This window comes from Cricetulus griseus, chromosome 2 (genome assembly GCF_003668045.3).
Source record: "Cricetulus griseus strain 17A/GY chromosome 2, alternate assembly CriGri-PICRH-1.0, whole genome shotgun sequence".
Lineage (NCBI taxonomy): Eukaryota > Metazoa > Chordata > Mammalia > Rodentia > Cricetidae > Cricetulus > Cricetulus griseus.
Window position 1 is genome coordinate 128,859,965 of NC_048595.1, and position 19,468 is coordinate 128,879,432.

The 19,468-nt window shown below is 36.9% G+C and overlaps 1 protein-coding gene across 1 annotated transcript; it reads left to right on the forward strand.

The window, feature by feature from the left end:
* Positions 1 to 203: 203 nt before the first annotated feature.
* Positions 204 to 18,493, forward strand: CUNH8orf88 (chromosome unknown C8orf88 homolog). The gene is made up of 5 exons (XM_035439971.1): positions 204 to 303; positions 5,478 to 5,551; positions 9,310 to 9,385; positions 15,352 to 15,458; positions 18,083 to 18,493. Exons 1-5 carry the CDS (start codon positions 225 to 227, stop codon positions 18,104 to 18,106), a joined length of 360 nt encoding a protein of 119 aa, XP_035295862.1. The 5' UTR covers positions 204 to 224; the 3' UTR covers positions 18,107 to 18,493.
* Positions 18,494 to 19,468: the final 975 nt, after the last annotated feature.

Sequence of the window (19,468 nt, forward strand, 5' to 3'; positions counted from 1 at the left end):
GGTTCTGGCTATTACAAATAATGCTGCTGTGAACATAGTTGAACAGATGTCCTTGTTGTATGAATGCACATCTTTTGGGTATGTGCCTAAGAGTGGAATTGCTGGATCTTGTGGTAGACTGATTCCACTTTAATGTTTTCAAATGAGTATTGTGGTTTTTATTATTTTGTCTAAAAGATAAAAATATGTTTTTCCCTATTAAAGTATGGAACCTCAAGGACTTTATGACAATGGAAACCAAAAAATTGATTGGCAAACCGCTTCAACCAGCGAGACCTGTTCGTCATCTCTCTTCTCCTCCAGGTGAGTAATGGAGTATTCAATCCTTTAAGTATTAATTTGCTAATGGTTAATTAGTATTTGGAAGGTTAAGTCATTTATAAAGTAATTATTTGTGGTGGATTTTAATGGAAGTAATAAAAACTAATGATTCCTTCTGTTGGAAGAGTTTACAAATGCTATTTAATGGTAAAGAAATTATTAGTATCTACCAACCCTGAGTCTTCCAGATCAGCCATGGAAGGGAAGATAAGCACTTGGCCTGAAAGTAGCTGGTTTACTAATTTATTTTAATGTTCTTTTTAAATAGTGTCTTTATAAATTATTTGTGCCTTGTGATTATTGTTAGTGCATAAGTCATGTTGTGGAATGTCTTTTAAAAACACATGAAATAAAACAACCATTTTTGTGGCAAACAATGCTTAGGGGCTGATGTTATATTCTGCATGTAATGCCAATAGGAGTTGGGGACATGCTTGAATTGTCACATATCTAAGTTCATAAGTCAAACAAAAATAACGATGTAAAATTAAGACAGGCCTCATTGTTCTGGCCTTCAATGCAGCTACCTGAGAGATTAAGGGAAAAAAATTGCAAAGTCAAAGCTTACTTGGGCCACAGAGACAGGAAACTGAGATCTCATTGGACAGCTTAGTGATAACCTATTTAAAAACAAAAACAAGGGAGCTAGCAGATTGGTACAGTAGGTAAAGGTGCTTGCCTTCAACCCTGAAGATCCAACTTTGGTCCCTAGGATCAACATGGTAGAAGGGAAAAGTAACTCCTGCAAGTTGTCCTCTGACCTATTCATGTGTACTATGGCACATGTGCGCATGCTCACACACACAGAATAAATAAATGCATGTAATAAAAAATACAAAACTGGCTAGAGATATAACTGATTCATAGAATGCTTGCCTAGAGTATGCAAGGTGCTGGGGGCACCCTCCTCCCAATCTTAAATATTTTTCTTCCTTGCCCACAAAAGTGTTCTTTGGACACAACCTTGAAATATGTGATTCCTTGCTGTTAGAATGGCTTCTGTGGTCTAAATTAAATGGCACACATATAAACTACTTCAAAATTTCTTTAGTCTAATTGTTCTACCAACTTAATGGACTACTTAATAGAGGAAAATATGCTCCTTTTATTTCTATAAAAGTGAAGCAGGAAATGTAGACATGCAACCTGACTGCTCCTATCCTTGGTTCCTCCAAGGAAAATGGCCAGTACATAGTCATGCTCCCTTTCAAGAGAGTTGTGCCTTAGCACAGACAAGTAACTTAATGGATCTTCCTGGACCACAGCATTGGGGTGTGGATCCCATATCCTCTGTACTGGAAGCTATTGAATAGGGTGAGATTTTCAGTTTATCATAGAGTGAATGGCAACTGTTCCTTCCAGCTTTTTAAAAATTTTTAAATTTATGACCTGACCCAGTGAGAGCATGGAGACTGTGGTCGTAAAGCTGGGGAATCAGCATTGGACTGAACCATGCCCTCTGAATGTGGGTTCCAGATAGGAGACCAGGGCAGTCTACGGGACCTCTAACAGTGGAGCCAGTGTTTATCCAGAGAGCCCAAATGGACTTTGGGGGCCCATTCCCTATGGAGAGGAACTATTGCAGCCCAGATACAGGAAAGGGGACCTAAGCCCTCCCCCAAATTATGTATGGACTTTGATGGTCCCCCGTGGAGAGTCTCAGTATCCTTGTGGAGTGGGTAGGGAGTTGGTTGTGGGGGTTGGTGTGGAGCATGGGAAGATGGGAGGTCGAGGGACAGGGGGATTGATATGTAAATAAGAGTGCTTCTAAAATAAAAAAATACAAAATAAATTTATTTATTTTACATCCTACAGCAGTTTCCCTTCCCTACTCTCCTCCCATCCTGTCCCCTGACCCCTTCCCCCAGTGTTCTCATCTATTTCTGTTCAGAAAGGGGCAGTCCTCCTATGGGTATCCACAAAGCATGGTATATCAAGTCGGAATAAGACTAAGTTCCTCAACTTGTATTCAGGCTAGACAAGGCAACCCAGTATGAGGAATAGGTTCCCAAGAGCCAGCCAAAGCATGAAGGATAGTCCTTGCTCTCATTATTAGGAGCTCTACAAATAGACCAAGCTTCACAACTGTCACATATATGTTTAGGGTTTAGGTTTGTCCCATGCAGGCTCCTTGGTTGTTGGTTCAGAATCTCTGAGCTCCTATGAGCCAGGTTAATTGTTTCTGTGGGGTTTCTTGTGATGTCCTTGAACCCCTCTGGCTCCTACAATGTTCCTCCCTCTTTAGCAGTATTCCCTGAGCTTGGGCCAATGCTTGGCTGTGGGTCTCTGCACCTGTTTCCAACAGTTATTAGATTAAGTCTCTTTGATGACAATTGGGTTAGTCACCAATCTGATCACAAGAGATGGCTATGTATCCACTATTGCTAGGAGTCTTAGCTGGGGTCATCCTTGTAGATTTGTAGGAGTTTCCCTTGCGTTAGGTTTCTACCTGACCCTGCAATACCCACCCCCACTTCGATCAAGACATCTCTTTTAGTATTCTTCCCCTCCATTCATCTACCAATCTGATCCCTCAAGTTCCCATTACCACCTGCCCCTAAGATCACTCAAGAGATTTCTTCTATTTCTCCTTCCCAGGGATATCCCTGTGTTCTCCTTTGAGCCTCCTTGTTACCTAGTCTCTCTGGGTCTGTGGATTGTAGCATGGTTATCCTTAACTTTATAGCTAATATCTACTTATAAGTGAGTGCATGTTTGTCTTTCTGTGTCTGAGTTACCTCACTCAGCATGATTTTTATCTAGGTCCATCCGTTTGCTGTCAAATTTCCTGATATCATTGTTTTTAACATCTGAGTAATACTCCATTTTCTTTATCCATTCTTTGGTTGAGGGGCATCTAGGTTGTTTCCAGGTTCTGGTTATTACAAATAAAGCTGCTATGAACATAGATGGGCAGGTGTCCTTGATGTATGATTGGGCATCCTTTAGCTATATGCCCAAGAGTAGTATATCTGTCTTGAGGTAGATTGATTCCTAATCTTCTAAGGAACTGCTATTTTGATTTCTAAAGTAGCAGTGCAAGTTTGCACTCCCACAAGCAATGGAAGATTGTTCTCCTTGTTCCAAATCCTCTCCAGTATGAACTGTCATTTAGTTTTTGATCTTAGCCATTTCTGACAGGTGTAAGATGGAATTTTTTAAAATAATTTTTTTGTCTAAATTAAAAACAATCTTATTTTACATACCAATCCCAGTTCCCTCTCCCTCCCATCTTCCCATGCCCTCTATCACCCCCATCCCACCCCTCATATACTCCCCAAGGAGGGTGAGCCCCCCCATGGGGGATCATCAAAGTCTGTCACATCATTTGGGACAAGACCTAGGCCCTCCCCCATGTATCTAGGCTGAGAGAGTATCACTCAAAGAGGAATGGACTCCCAAAGTCCATTTGTGCACTAAAGATAAATACTGCTTCCACTGCCAGAGCCCCCATAGACTGCCCAGGCCTCCTAACTGACAACCCACATTCAGGGGGCCTAGTTCTGTCCTATGCTGGTTCTGCAGCTGTCATACTGGGGTCCGTGAGCTCCTATTTACTGAGGTCTGCTGTTTCTGTGGGTTTTCCCAGCACGGTCTTGACCCCTTTGCTCATTACTCCTCCCTCTCTACAACTGGATTCCAGGAATTCGGCTCAGTGCTTAGCTGTTAATCTCTGCTTCTGCTTCCATCAGCTACTGGATGAAGGCTCTAGGATGTCATTTAAGGTAGTCATCAATCTCATTATAGGGGAAAGGCATTTAAGGTGGCCTCTCCACTATTGCTTAGATTCTTAGTTGGGATCATTCTTGTGGGTCCCTGGACATTTCCCTAGTGCCAGATTTCTTCTTGGAAGAAACCATTGTAGGTTTAAAAGGATGGAATCTTACAGTTGTTTTGGTTTGAATTTTTCCTAATGGCTAAGGATGTTTAACATCTCTCTAAGTGTTTCTCTGTCATTTGAGATTATTCTGCCATTTGAGAATTCAGTTTAGGTCTATGCCCCATTTTTAAATTGGATTATTTGGTTTTTTATACCTAGTTTCTTGAATTCCTTATATATTTTGGAGTTTATCCTTCTGTCAGATGTGGGGCTTTTCCTCACGCCTTTTCCCATTCTGCAGGCTGCTATTTTGTCCTACTAACTGTTTCATTTGCCTAATAGAAGCTTCTCAGTTTCATGAGGTGTCATTTATCAATTGTTGATCTTAGTATCTGTGCTACTGGTGTTCTGTTCAGGAAGTTGTCTCCTGTGCCAATGCATTCAAGGATATCCCCCACTTTCTCTTCTGTCAGGTTCAGTGTAACTGGATTTATGTTAGGGCCTTTGATTCACTTGGTCTTGAGTTTTATGCAGGGTGATAGATATAGATGTATTTACAGTCTTCTACATGCCAACATGTAGTCGTGCTAGCACCATTTGTTGAAGATACTTTCTTTTTTCCATTGTATAATGTTGGCTTTGTCAAAAATATTCTTTGTCAAAAATCTTGTGTTCATGGGTGTGTGGAGTCAAATCTGGCTCTTTGATTTGAGTCCATTGATCTTGTCCCTGTGATAACCTTTTGCCAGCACCCTTCCCCATGTTGATTTTGCAGGTCCAGTTCTCACTAACCGCTTCCCTCTAAGTATGTGACATAGGTGAATGGAAAGGAATGCTGGGTGATCCTGATCTCCAACTGAAGTATAATACATCGAAGATACAGTGAATCAGAGGCTTATTGGATAGAAAGCTAAATTAAAATGAAAATCAGCCTGCAGCTTTCTCAACACATTTTCATACTTTGCACAGTTCAGGTCCTCAGAAGAATTTTCTTTTTCCTCAAATGCAGATTAAATTACTTTCTTTGTAAAGCCTTCCTGTTACTAGCAATGGCACTCTGTGATTTCTCTAAAGCTCACAGTAAGAGTATAATTTACTGTGTATGAAATTATATGGTAACCATAACTTATGAGTGTGTTTTAGACTCATGCTTTGTTATCTATCTCCTAACAAGCCATGACATCAGAAGGTGAAATAAATATTTGTTGGATAATGAATCATTAAAAACATTTTGTAACAATCTGAAAGATTTCACAAACATGCTTGCTTTTTAGACTATGGTATATAATTTATTGAACATATGAATATTTTAAATAGTTTTTCCCTTTTCTTATAGGACCAGTGTTCCCTTTTAACTTTCAGAATGAATATCCATGTAACACTCAGTGCTTACAAAGTGGAGTTGGCAGAGTAAGTCTTAGAAATTATAGCAGATTGGGCTGGGCTCAGTGGCACAGTGCATGCTTATTCAGAATTTGTGTGTGTGTGTGTGTGTGTGTGTGTGTGTGTGTGTGTGTGTGTGTGTGTAATATGTATACACCCATTATAGATGGTAAAATGACATTGCTAAGTGGCTGTATGCCAGCTCTTATGTTAAGATGTAACCAGAAAAATAAAAGACTCAGAGACTGATGTTGGGGTTAAACTTCAAGCTGAAGGACAGAAAAGCAATGGACCACTAGCTCTTACTACTACCTCAGGGTAAATGGGCTGACCCTGCTGCCTCTCCTCAGTGTGGCTAGAGAATCCTCAATGTGGCTGGAGAATGAATGCCTGATACCAAGACCCTGTTCCTGTCTTAAATACCTCTCATGAATCCTGGGATTAAAGGCATGAACTCTAATTCACTCTCCATTAACCCAGGGAGGCCTCTGATTCAGAGATCCATCTGCCTTTCTCCTGAGTTTAAAGGATTTAAAGGTGTGTACCACCACCTCCTAACTTCTGGCTGCTGGGATTAAAGGTGTCTGCCTGACTTCTATAGCTTGAGGCTGGCTTTGCTTTCTGAATCCTCAGACAAGCTTTAATAAATCATAAATAATATATCACCACATTAAGAGTATTGCTTTCTTTTTAAGAAAACATTAAGATATATTTTATGCATACATTAAGGATTGCATGCCCACCCATATACTTCTCAGCATTTTCAAATGTAAAAAAGGTTTCCTATATTTGCTTAAAAATTAAAAAGATAACCTGACAATTCAAAACTCCATTTGTGTCTTTCTAAAATTAATTCCCTTTTCTTGCTGCCCTCCCCAGAACTATCCTGATTGTTATTTTTCCGTGAATGTATTTTGAATTTTTAGTATAATGGAATTATTTTAACTGCTTTATTTTTAAAGTTTTCTTTCACATTAATGCTTATGTTAAAAACATAAATACTATGATTAGTAGTGAAGGTTTCCTTCTGGCCTATGCCCCTTCCCTCCTGGTCCTTTTCATACTAACATAAGTAGATAGTTTGATGCAGATATTCTAGAGTCAAGCTGTGGGAACACAAGCATTAACATAACTGGAAAGCTAGGCAACTGCTTAACAAATAGAGCAGCTCTGTGGGTGCTGATGGAGAAAAATACTTCATACATGAACATACCTCATTTGGGGTCCTTTTTTTTTGATTGACAGGTGTTTCAATTTTATAACAATGTTCAGGTTTTCAAGTTTGGAAGGTTCCCTATGATAAACAACAACAAACAAACAAAACCAGGAGAGAACTGCTATGTTCAACAACATTCTCCCAGCACTCAGGAGGTAGAGGCAGGTGGATCCCTGTGAGTTGGAGGCCAGCTTGGTCTTCAGAGTGAGTTCCAGTAAAGCCAGGACCACACAGAGAAACCCTGTCTCAAACAAAACAAAAACCAGAACAAATGAAAACAAGACAGAAAACAGTGTTGCCACCTTCAGCTCTGTTAGCTACTCAGATTATTCACCGAGGCAAATTATCCATGTGTAGTGCATGGAACTCTGTGCCTAACCTTATCTTGTTGTTATCAGACATAATGTTTTTTTGTTTTTCTTGCTAAGTGGTTGTAAACTCTTGCGTTGCTTTTAATTTTTATTCTCTGTGGCTTGAGAATTGGCCTATCTTTTCATGTATTTGGTTAGATATGGTGTTTATATGTGTAGAGAGATTGTCAATTCATATCATTGCTCATATTTTCTCATGTTGCCTTCTTTTTTAAATGGTCCCTTGAAATATATTTTGGGTTTTGATTATTATTCTTATAAACACAACAAATATTTTAAGAACATGGTCTGTGAGCTAGTTGTCTCGTATTTAGGAATTAGCGAGTTTTCAATAAGAGACATCATGTTTTTCTTTGTATTCCAATTGAAACCACAGTGTTCCTGTTTCATGGGTACCCTGTGTTCATTGGAGCCATTGCTAACTAACTAACATCTTTGTAAGAGTTAGAAGAAAACAAAAATATCATTGAAAAATTACAGCTTTGTTATATTTTTGTTCCTATTTATTAAAAGTTAATATCAGTATGGTGAAGGGTTCTCTATGACAGTTAAGCCACAGAACATATAATCACTTTGTAAAACTTTTAGTAAGTATACTTTCTACATGTATGAAATATTTTAGATAATAGTTATTTTAATATGCACAGGCATGAAAAAGTATAATTTTACCTTTGATGTTTGACCTTGCTTTGAAGTTGCTGTTTTAGAGTTAATGACCATCTACTAAAATTTTAGATGTGAGAAATACATTTTTTACATGTATTTATTTGTGCAAAGTGTGTGTTTTACAACTCACTGAGTGTAGTTAGTCTTGCTGGCATGTGTGTGCATGTGGGGATGCTTCGTGGGTCATGAACACCTTACCAGTGGCTGCACCTCTGAAGGAAAATAACTTCCTCTCTTCCAGCTGCTATTAATGCCAATAATCCCCATCTGGTCTATGACCTCATGTGCCCCTCTGCCTCCCATGCTAAAATGTTGAAGGGCTCAATTGTGTGCAGGTCTTGTGCAGAAAACCATAGCTTCTGTGAGTTCATGTGTATAGTGGCCATGCCATATCCAGAAGAAAGCATTTCACAACACCCCTTCCTATTTTATATTCTTTTCACTCCCACTTTGTGGATATTCCCTGAGTCTTGAGGGCTGAAAGAGATACTGGTGTTCCATTTAGGACTGAGAAGTCAGCATTCATTTAACTAGTTAGGAATCTTTGAACTAACTACTCCCCATCCTAACAGAATGTGGTAAGTTATTGCATAACATGTCTGCCACTGTTTCATTACTGGTCACATCTCGACTGGCAAGTCAGTATTACATAGAAAAGGGTTTCTTACTGTATCATCAGGATGAAAGCAATACTTCTATGGCAAAGGATGAGAGCATTATTAGGTGGAGTGTAGGCATAAATACTTAGAAAGCACTTAGACATGTCCATTTAGCAAAGCAACAGTAGTGAATTATCCCCTTAGAGTATATTTCCTTACCAACCATGAGCATTTGACCAGGTTTACAGCACCAGTCATGAGTTCCCTTTTGTGAAGTGGGCCTGAAACCTTAATAGAATGTGGTAGTTAACTGTGTAACATGCATGCCACTGTTTCATTCACTGCTGGTTACATCTTGTCTGGCAAACGACTATTATACAGCATACAGGGTATATCAGTGGGTAAGATCATTGATGATTTGCTCCATGTTGGCCTGTGTAGTATCTCTTGGCACTATAAAAGCTAGCCAGAGGGGAGGAAGTTTTCAGGTCAGTTCAAGTTTGATATCTTGGTGTTCTACAACCAAATGTGTGGTTTCAGAATTAAAGTCTTACCATCTGGTTGTGTTGGGTAACCAAAGACAATGACAATAACCATATTGCTTTGGGGAATTCTGACACCTGCCCCCCCCCACCCCCCATGCAGCAGCTCATAGGGAGGTATGAACTGAGATTGACTTGGAATGCTGTTTCCCTCTGTAATTCAGGTTGCCCTTGAATTCACAACCCTCCCATCTCTGCTATCTGAGTGCTGCAGAATGCCAGCTTTCTGTTGTTCACTTTACAAAACAAACTTATAGTCAGGGTTTGTTAGTTAACTCCAAGTATTCCTTGATTAATATTTTTGGCCATACAAAATATCTCCGAGTGGTTAAAAACATGTTACATAAACATTTCAGACCCATGTTTAAATGTACATTTTCTTACTCAACAGTGTAAGACGAATGGAATGCAAGCCTTTTCTCAAGGTCTTAATGAGCAACAGCAACATCAGTCTCCAGTTAAAAAAGGTACACTTTTGCCAAAATTCTAAACTTTAATCACACAGTATGTCAGTATTCATATAAGGCCAATTTTCTTTGTTATTTGCCTTTAGGTTGATTTCTTTATATTAGTAATTATATTGATTTTTCTGTTCTCAAAGAAACACCAGAATATCAATGATTTCAACGAGATGGAAGATTATACATTTTATTAAATTTTTTCACTGGTTTGTTTGTTTGATTTGTAATATGCATATCTACATCATACATACCTTCATATATAGTCTCAGCCCTTGCTCTCTCCTCTCCTCCTTTTCCTCCCTCTCTTCATTTTGAATGTTTAACCCCTGTCAGATACCAGATACCTGATTCTCAAGAGTTTCCTCTGTGCTGGCAGAAATTTTCCCAGTTCCTTCTTTCAGTGGTGAGAATTTAAATTAGATGACTCCTGACTTGAGTGTTTATTTTTGTTGCTGTAATTTAGGATTAGATGTAAAAAATGAGTGTCAGCTTTTATGAATATTTACCCTTGTTCCCTTCAGGATTTGATACTTTATTAACTTTTGGGCTTTTTATCCATTTTGAATTAATTTATGGATCTATTGTGAAATTAGAGTTCAGCTTCATTCTTTTTCCATGTGGCTGTTCAGTATTAAAGACACATTTTCCTCATTGAATATCCTTGGAACCTTCATGGGAATTAGATGATGTGGACATTGTTGTTTATCTATGAACGTTCAGTTCTAAACCTGTATCCTGTATTTTTACCCTATGCTGGTGCCACACTGTTTGAGTACTGTAGCTTTGTAGAAAGTTTTGATATTTTGAAGTATAAACCCTCCAATGCTGGTCTTTTTCAAGATAGTTTAAGCCATTTGGGTTCATTGAAATTCCATGTTTTTTAGGATCATATTTTCCATGTATGTAATAGAGGACATTAAAATTTTGATAGTGATAATATTGAATCTACAGGTCATTTGGGAGGAATATTACCATTTTGAAATACCATGTCTTCAAACCAGTGAACAAGACACATGTTTATTCCAGCTGCTCTCTCTTGTCCTGTGAATGTTGCCATGCAGACTAAGCTTTTGATGTAATTATAGAGTTCAGGGAAAGCTGACTCTTCCAGTTATTTACCAGCTTACCTGTCATTCTGATGGGGGGGGGCTTTCAAGTCCCCAACTTGGCTCTTTTCTATGATGCCATACATGTTTTTCCTTGATTGTCACATTGTCTTCATTCACCACCTTTCTTTGCACAAGCACATTTTTTTTTTTTTTGCAAAATTTAGGAAGAAGGGTGTTGAATAGGTGACTCTTTTGAGTCTTATCTGTTTGAAAATGGCTTTATTCCTCGTTCACACTAGATTGATATTCTGGATAGATAAAGTATCAAATGAAGACAAACTTTCAAACATGCATGTGTAGACACAACAAAATCTGAGCTATTTTAAGTTCTCAATTACATGAAACTAGAAATGACAGTCTGTAGAAACAAGATGAAAGTGATCTTTCTCAATATGAAGATGTAGGGCATTTGATGTGAAATATTCTTTGTGCATTTCTTTGGTAGTTTTTCCCCACTCCATTTTTTTTTGTTCCTATTCTAAAGCCCCCATTTGAGTCTGATATTAATAACATTGGCTTGCAAGTTTTTGTTTTTTTTTAATATTTCCTTAGTTATTCTTTACCCTCTGAACACCCATCTACCCTCCTGTGCACACATGCTCACCTTGTTCATAGCTTTTCTTGTGTTTCTACTATGGCAGCACACTCCAATCTGGAGTTACAAATTCGTAGTTTTTAGTCACTGGCCATTCCCATCAGGGAAAACAGCCCTTCTTATTAACTTCTTTTATATAGCACTGTTTACAGCAGCACTGATTAGTCTTTTCCACCCCATTTTATTACCCAAATTTAAAAGCCTCTGTCTCAAATAGATCCTTTCCTTAGGAGCTTTGCTGAGAGATACAATGAGGACATTGTAGAAGTCACCATTGCTTGTGAGGCAGAATTGTGTAATTATTGCTACATTTCCATCACAAAACACACTCATTTATTGCACATTTCCCTTTTTTCCTATTCCCACACCCAAGCAGCTAATATTAATGGCAGTCTTTCTCTATTGTGCTTTACTTTTTTTTGAAAAGTGCTTGATAGGAATTCCACTGTGTGGCTGGCTACACAGCATTTCATTTATCCTTTTGCATTATGACTTTGATTATTGTTGATAATGATTGATCATGTAAAAAGTTATTGTTTGGATTTTTTATTTCTCTGAAGTAGAAGTTGGATTGATGTACCCTAAATAGGTAAATACATAATTTCATTATACTGTTTCAGAGTGATCCTGTAGCTAGATGTATCTGTGAATCTAGTTGCTTGACAGCACTTGGCATTCCTAGTTCATCATTATTTCAGTTGCAGTAATTCTAATAGACTCTTATTTTCAAGTGGCCATATCAAAGAAATTTAAAATCCATGTTAAAATATCTGTGTAATATTGGTAGGAAGTTTCTCATTCTATCTTTCATTTTATAATTAATGTATGATAAGGACCCTACTATTCTTCCAAATGGTGGTTATTTGTAGTCTTTTTTTGTTACTTAGATATTAATAACTTTTGTTTTTATTCTTCAAAGAGTCAGCTTTGTCTTTAATTGTTTCATCTTTAATTATTGTTGGTGATTGTAAATTCCTTTCTGTTATTTTGGGTTTAGTTTGTCCCCACCCCCACCCTAGCATTTTAATACAGCTTATTAGGTCATTACTTGTATATATTTTTTGTGCTTGATATGGTTCATGATAAGTCTCATGTGATTTGTCTCCACAAACCTCTTAGTGAGGCTCAATCCCCATTATAATGGCAATAATAGAGACCAAGTCTTTAAGCTACATTAATTTCAGTCTCTCTCTCTCTGACATGTTCCTGTCTCCTATGCTAAGATGCCTCCTTACATATTAAGATGAAGTCATCCTTCCCAGATGCCATGGTGTCTGGATTTTCTAGCCACCAGAATTATAAGCTTCTTTTCTTTCTACATTACCTAGACATTTCTTTATATACATGTTTTATTAGTTGAGAATTTTGTACAATGTGCTTTAATCATACTTACCATTCTCTCACATCTCCTTCCAGATGGCCCAGCCCCACCCCACTTCCCTACCAATCCAATTCTGTGTGTTTTTACCTTTAGAAACCCATTAAACAAATTTCTGCTACCCAAATTGCTCTTAGATGTGTGGTATTCCACTGGACTGATGTCAGTTTATCAGGAGCTATAATCTTGGAGAAAACTGACCTTCCCTCTCCTAGAAGTAACAATTGCCAAGAGTTCCTTAGCTGGAGAAGGGACTTCATGCACAACCCCCTTCTGCAGGTTAGGATTTCATATGACTTGGACTTGTATTGATCTTATGCATGCTGTCATAACCATCGTTAGTTCATATGAGGCCTTCTGCCCTTCTGCCCAGAAGTCACTTTCCTTAGTCATCTACAACTTCTGGCTTTTACACTCTTTCTGCTTCTTTTTCTTCAGTGATCTCTTGAGCTTTTGGAGGAGAGGGTGGAATATGTCTGTTCCATTTAGGGCTGATCACTCTGCAGTGTCTTATTCTCTGCACGGCCAGTTGTGAGACTCTGTGTTCATCATCATTTACTGTGAATAGAATCTTCTCTGATAAAGGTTGCAAGATACATTAATCTAAGTCATTAGCAGTCACTTTAATACTGTGTTCACTTAGCAGAATAAAACTAGTTACTTTAGGGATGGCCACTTGGTATTGCATAACTAATTGGAATGTTCTTCTCTGGAAAGACTACTTTTCCAGCTTTTTGAATTCCATAGTTACCAGTAGTTCTTTGTCTAGGGTCAAAGCCCTGTTCTTTTTCCTCTGCTGATGTTAACATGTCTTGGTATTATTCTTTAAAAACAACAATTGTTTTAACGTAGTAACTTCTTCCTTATGGCCCATGACTTCTCCAACAATAGGTCATTGGCCTAATAGTGGTGATAGGTGTGGGTTTCATGTTGTGAAACAGGCCTTAAATTAAATCTCAAAGTAATTGATGCCATCTGTTATGTTTATGATACTACTGTCACAGTGGGCATGGCTGGCCATCGTAGTCATTACTGTAGCTTCCAAGGTTTGAGATAAGTAGGGTAAGACTGATAATTATTTTTCTCCTCTGGTAGTGTTCATAGTACCTTCCAGTATGGTGGACGGATAGCCAATAGGTGGAGCTTCTAAGTCAGTAACACCTTGATTTCTCCATGTTCTATGACCTAGATATGTGATATCTTCAGCAATAGGGTTTCCCAAAACCTTTGATGAAATAAGAATTTGTTCCCATTGAAACTACATTTCAGCCACATTCTACATATTTGAGAAATATGTGTTTTAAGTTTATGTGTGTGAATTTTTCCAAGTATATATATATATATATGCATCAAATTTGTGCTTGATGCCTGTTGAGGCAAGAGGATGTCAGATCCCCTGCAACTGGAGTTACAGACAATTGTGTACCACCAAGTGGATTCTGGGAACTGAACCCAAGTCCTTTGCAAGAGCAGCAAGGCTTTTAACTTTTGAGCCACCACTCTAACCCTTCTTTATAAGTTTTAATTGCTATGTTTGAATTGTTCTCTTTAAAGTATTTTTAATTCCCCTACTTTTGTATCTTATGTATGTATCATCAATGGCTACTTTGTGCTATGACACAAAACTGAATAGTTGTAACAGATTTGTGATTCCATGATTCTCAAATATTTGCTAGCTAACCCTTCATAAGAGACGTTCTTATTTTTAGAGCATTCCCATTTAAAGTGATTGTTGATATAGTTGCATTTAGGCCTATTGTTTTATTTGTTTCTATTGATAATGTTTTATTTTATTTTACTTTTCTTGTCTACTTTTAGATGGTTTTGTGTTTTTTATTTCATTTTTATTTATTGATCTGTTTTTGGTTACTTTTTCTTTTTTAGCCATAATCTAGAGGTTATAATATCTAACCTTATTAACATTGTTACTGATTTTTAATATTGTACTATTTCAAGCATATAGTGATGATACATTTCTGGACATATATGGAGGCCACAGTATACATCTATACCTTAGAAATACATGAGACCATTAGAACTTTAGCTTTTAGCAGTGACACACATTTTGATACAAACTTAGAGGGAAGAGCAGGAGTCTACTGTACATGGCCAGCTTATCATTTCTTTTACTCATCCATTTTGAAGAGGAAAGTTTCCATGTAGGATCATTTTGCTTCAGCTTGAATGACCTCCTCTGAGCATTTCTTGCTGACCAGGTCTGCTACTGATTTTTTTAGCTCTCTGTTATGAGAGTGTCAGTAGGATTCCAGTAGGATTTTCTCTCCATAGCACTGGTAAGAAATCTGTCAGTTCTTTTCTTTTGGTTCTTTTAGAATATTATGACCATTGTTTTCAACATCAGTATATGGTCACTATTGATGATAGTTTCTGATGAGAAATTGGCAGATATTTGAGTAGTTGGTTGCCTTGAACATGGGGAGCCTGTTGTAGAACTCCTTATCATTACTTAGCATAATTCTTGATATACAATAGGCATATAATAAATGCTTTTGATTAGTTTGATTGTATTAAAATTACAGTATTGATTGAGGTTAGATAGGCTCACTGTGCTTCCATTTTGGTATGATCTGAATATTACAATAGATATAATAATATTGACAATAGATATCGATGCTGTTATACTTTATAATATAGGCCATATTGATATACCTGAGTAAGTGCTATATTATCTATTTTTATATGATTATTCTTCTTTTTCTTTTCTTGTCTTTCTTCCCATGTTGAAGATTTGATGAGCTTTTTCCCCCTATCTTTTCAGCAGATATTGCATGCCACTTAATAAAATAGTTTAGAGACATCCAAAATGGAGTTGAAACGTTACCTAGAATGGTATTGCTTTATAATTATGTTTAAATTTTACTGTCCACAGAGAGAATTAAATACAGCAGAGATTTCTTGTTGAAGCTTTCAAGTGTTTCCATCTGCAGAAAAAAACCAGACTTTCTGCCTGATCATCCCATTGTGCTTCAAAAACCAGTGAGTCACTTGCTGATCTTTATTGCACAATTTTGTTTCCAGGTGTTGGTTTTTCATTTGATTGCTATAGATTAAGAATTTTAACATTATGTATTGTAAGGAAATGGTAGTACAAAAGGCGCAATAATCTAAATGAACCCATTATAACCAATCATAAAATAGTCACTAGTCTACTTAAGAGATAGAACAAAATAATTTTGATTTCTCTGTATGTTAAAACTCTTCACCTGAAGGATTATGAAAATATCATCTTGCAGCCTAAAAGTTCTAGCTTACTATTCAATTACATCCTATAATCTTCTTGAAATTTATTTTATAGCAATGTGAAGTGGGAGTTGTTTTTTTTTCCATGTGTACATATCTAGCCATGCTAGCAATATTTAAAGAAAGGGTAGTGCCCTGACACCTTGTGGAATGTGTGCCTGGCCAGTTTGTGGGTTTTTATTCTGTTCAATTAGTATTCTTTTTTTATACAGACCATTCATGTTATCTCTTAAATTTGCTACTTAGAAGCCCCTTCCATTTCCATGCTAAACCACCAAATATATCAAAATACACACAGTAGTATATAACACACCCTGCTGGGTGCTTATAGGAAAGGACATGGGTTTTCCTATCACACCTATGATAGAGACAATTCTTCAAATTCTGTATATTACTAGTTCAAACTTGGGCAGTAACTTACCTTGAACCCAATTTTGTAATTTAAGATGAGGACGATGACTTCTGTGTGGCTAGTGTTAAATCAAATAGCATATAAAAATACAAGTAATATGCCTATCAGTTACTCTGCATTCAGTAACTTTGTTCCTTTTGGTCTCTACTAACTTTTGGCTTTTTTTCTTGTTCTCATCTTCTGATATCTTCTTCAAAGACTTCAAATTTTTGTCATACAAGTCTCTCACTTCCTTGGGTAGAGTTTCTCTGAGGTATTTTATATTATTTGTGGCTTTTGTGATGGGTGTTGTTTGCCTGATTTCTTTCTCAGCTGTTTTTCATAGGACGGCTACTGATTTTTAAAAAATTAATCTTTTATGTAGTCCTTTCACTAAAGATGTTTATCAGCTGTAGTAGTTCACTGGTAGAATTTTTAGAGTCACTTATGTATACTATCATGTCATCTGCAAACAGGGATACTTTGACTTCTTCCTTTCCAATCTGTATCCTCTTGATCTCCTTAAGTTGTCTTATTATAACTTTAAAAGGACTGTAAGTTTGCTGAGAAAAACTCCACCATGGGGTATAGAATACTAACTAGCTCCTTTTCCTTTTTGTGAATTTTAAAAAGATTTATTTATTCATGCATTTTAACTATATGAGTGCTCTGTCTTCATGCACACCAGAAGACAGAACCTGATCTCATTAAAGATGGTTGTGGAGCCACCATGTGTTGCTGGAAATTGAACTCAGAACCTCTGGGAAGAGCAGTCAAGTGCTCTTAACCAGTAAGCTATCTCTCCAGACCTCTATTTGGAATTTTAAGTTTTAGAAATCAATGCCATTTTCACAGTCTGGGGATGGGATGATGGTTTACTGGGCAGGAGCACTTGGTTCATAGGCATAAGGACCTGAGTTTGAATCCCCAGAATCTATATAAAAAGCTGGGTATGGGTGCCTATGGAAATAGGAGGGTCATTGGGGCTTGCTGATTGTCAGCCAAGTTCCAAGTTCAGTGATACAACCTTTCTCAAGAGAATAAGGTGAAAGTCATAGAACAAGAAACTTGACATCCACATTTCATCTCCTGTACTTTAGTTGGGACACACATACAACCTCCCCATTATAAATAAATATATTTCCTTGGCTATAAGTTAATACTGTTTATATTCATTGTTTCTATCAGTATTCCATAATTGAAGCTTCCTAACAACTTAGGTGCCTCCAGCTAGTTAAACACCTTTATTACATTTTATTTTATCTATTGTACATGTGTGTGTATGTGTGTGCATGCCTGACACTGCATATGTACAGAGGTCAGAAAATTACTTTGCAGGAGTTAATATTCTTCCCACTGTAGAGGTCCTAGAGGCAAACTCAGGTTGCCAAGGTCAGCAGCAAGCACCTTTATTCACTGCATCATCTCACTAGCCATTTTTTCAAATTAAATCAGGAAATACATTTTTTAATAATACTCTTAAGAAAGGAATATTTGGTAAAGGAAAAGGTATTAAATATTTGCATTTTCTCACTGTTTGAAGATTAAGGGAACATAAAATTTTATGGTCTATAAGAATAAATATAAATTTCAGTTCTACATAAAACACAACCACTTTTTATTTTCAGGATTAAATAATTCATTAATGCTTTATTTTGTTAATAAAAGCTTGACAAACTTAAATGTTCATTAGAATTGCTTATTTTGCTTTATGCCTTAACAGCATTTATAAAACTAGGTACCACAGAAACAGAACAACAGACTTAGAATACAATTTACTGTATTTAAAAATAGATTACCTAGGTTTACTGAAACACAATGTATTTGATAGTTCCAGTTACTTTAATAGTTTCTATAGTAACATGCATTTACATAGAAGTAGATTCATAGTATTTGGTTGAATAAGCTAATTTGTGAAAACTGTATTCAGTAAGTCTAATTGACAAATTATCTTTCTTCTATATTACAGGAAAACAACCAAAGTTTTAAGTAGCATTTAAGAACAGATGAATTTGAAGATAAAGAATTATTCATTTTATATTTTGGACACCTGCAAATGAAGTGGACCTAGTAATAATAACTAATGGACTGTGACGATTCAATTTATTTTTACTTTTGATGGTTGGCTATTTGGCTTCTCATAAAATGAGAAAGAGATATTTTAAACTATAAAGAATTTTTCTAATCAGTTTCAACTTTGCAGGTAGTTCCTGCAAAAATTGGGAAGTAACACTCGAAAGTGGGGATGTTGTTGGCGAAGTGGGAAGACTGTATTATAATTTGCATGCTACTTGCAATTCTTGTTTTTCATCACTTGTAATAATGGAATGGAAATGTAAGCTGTAAAGATTCTCAAATATAAAGTATTTGCTACGATGTATATATGGTACATAATTTTTGTTGCCCATAAAGTCAATGTCACTTGTTCTTTTTCTGACTGATTTCACACCAGCACTTGAATAGATTATGATGTCTCCAGAGGCTTGGAATGATTCAGGGTGCCTAAAGCACAGTTGTCAGTGACAGGGGGAAGACTTTCTGATAAACACAATGTCAGGGGAAAGACTTTCTGATAAACACAATGTCAGGGGAAAGACTTTCTGATAGACACAATGGCAAGGGGAAGACTTTCTGATAAACACAATGGCAGGGGAAAGACTTTCTGATAGACACAATGGCAGGGACAAAACTTTTTGATAGACACAATGGCAGGGAGAAGACTTTCTGACAGATACAATGGCAGGGAGAAGACTTTCTGACAGACACAATGGCAGGGAGAAGACTTTCTGACAGACACAATGGCAGGGAGAAGACTTTCTGACAGACACAATGGCAGGGAGAAGACTTTCTGACAGACACAATGGCAGGGAGAAGACTTTCTGATAGACACTTCAAATATTGTTCTCTAGGTTCTTAAGAACAACATGGTCTTAGATTCATAAATCTGAGCAGAGATAAACATTTGAAATGGTAGGTAGTGAAATTGAAATTGAAAAGTAGCTGATACTTAATGTCACTCATCAGACCATATGACCGAGAGTCAAACAGTTGGAAAGTCAAATTAAGATTGTTTTCAAAAGAGGACAAATTCAGGCATTTGCAAATAATTGATGTACATTAAGTTTCAGTTCTTTAATTTCTCATAAGAATATATATGGATAAAGAATTTTGAGGACTAAACTTTTAATTCCTAGAAAGTTAATGCACTAAAATACATGTAATGTGTCAGAAATACTGCAGACAGAAAGGTAAGCACAAACCCACTCCTTTACTCTTGTGTTCTGGGGCCACTGGGAAGTCACTCGAGGTCACCAGTAACAGCAACCTTGTTTCTCCTGTGTGTGAAGTACCAAAC

What these genes read in the sequence shown, in the direction of transcription:
- CUNH8orf88 (XM_035439971.1), top strand. Translation starts at nt 225, where the DNA reads ATGACAATGGAAACCAAAAAATTGATTGGCAAACCGCTTCAACCAGCG. An exon ending in TCATCTCTCTTCTCCTCCAG is followed by an intron (nt 304 to 5,477) that starts GTGAGTAATGGA and finishes CTTTTCTTATAG; the next exon opens with GACCAGTGTTCCCTTTTAAC. An exon ending in TACAAAGTGGAGTTGGCAGA is followed by an intron (nt 5,552 to 9,309) that starts GTAAGTCTTAGA and finishes CTTACTCAACAG; the next exon opens with TGTAAGACGAATGGAATGCA.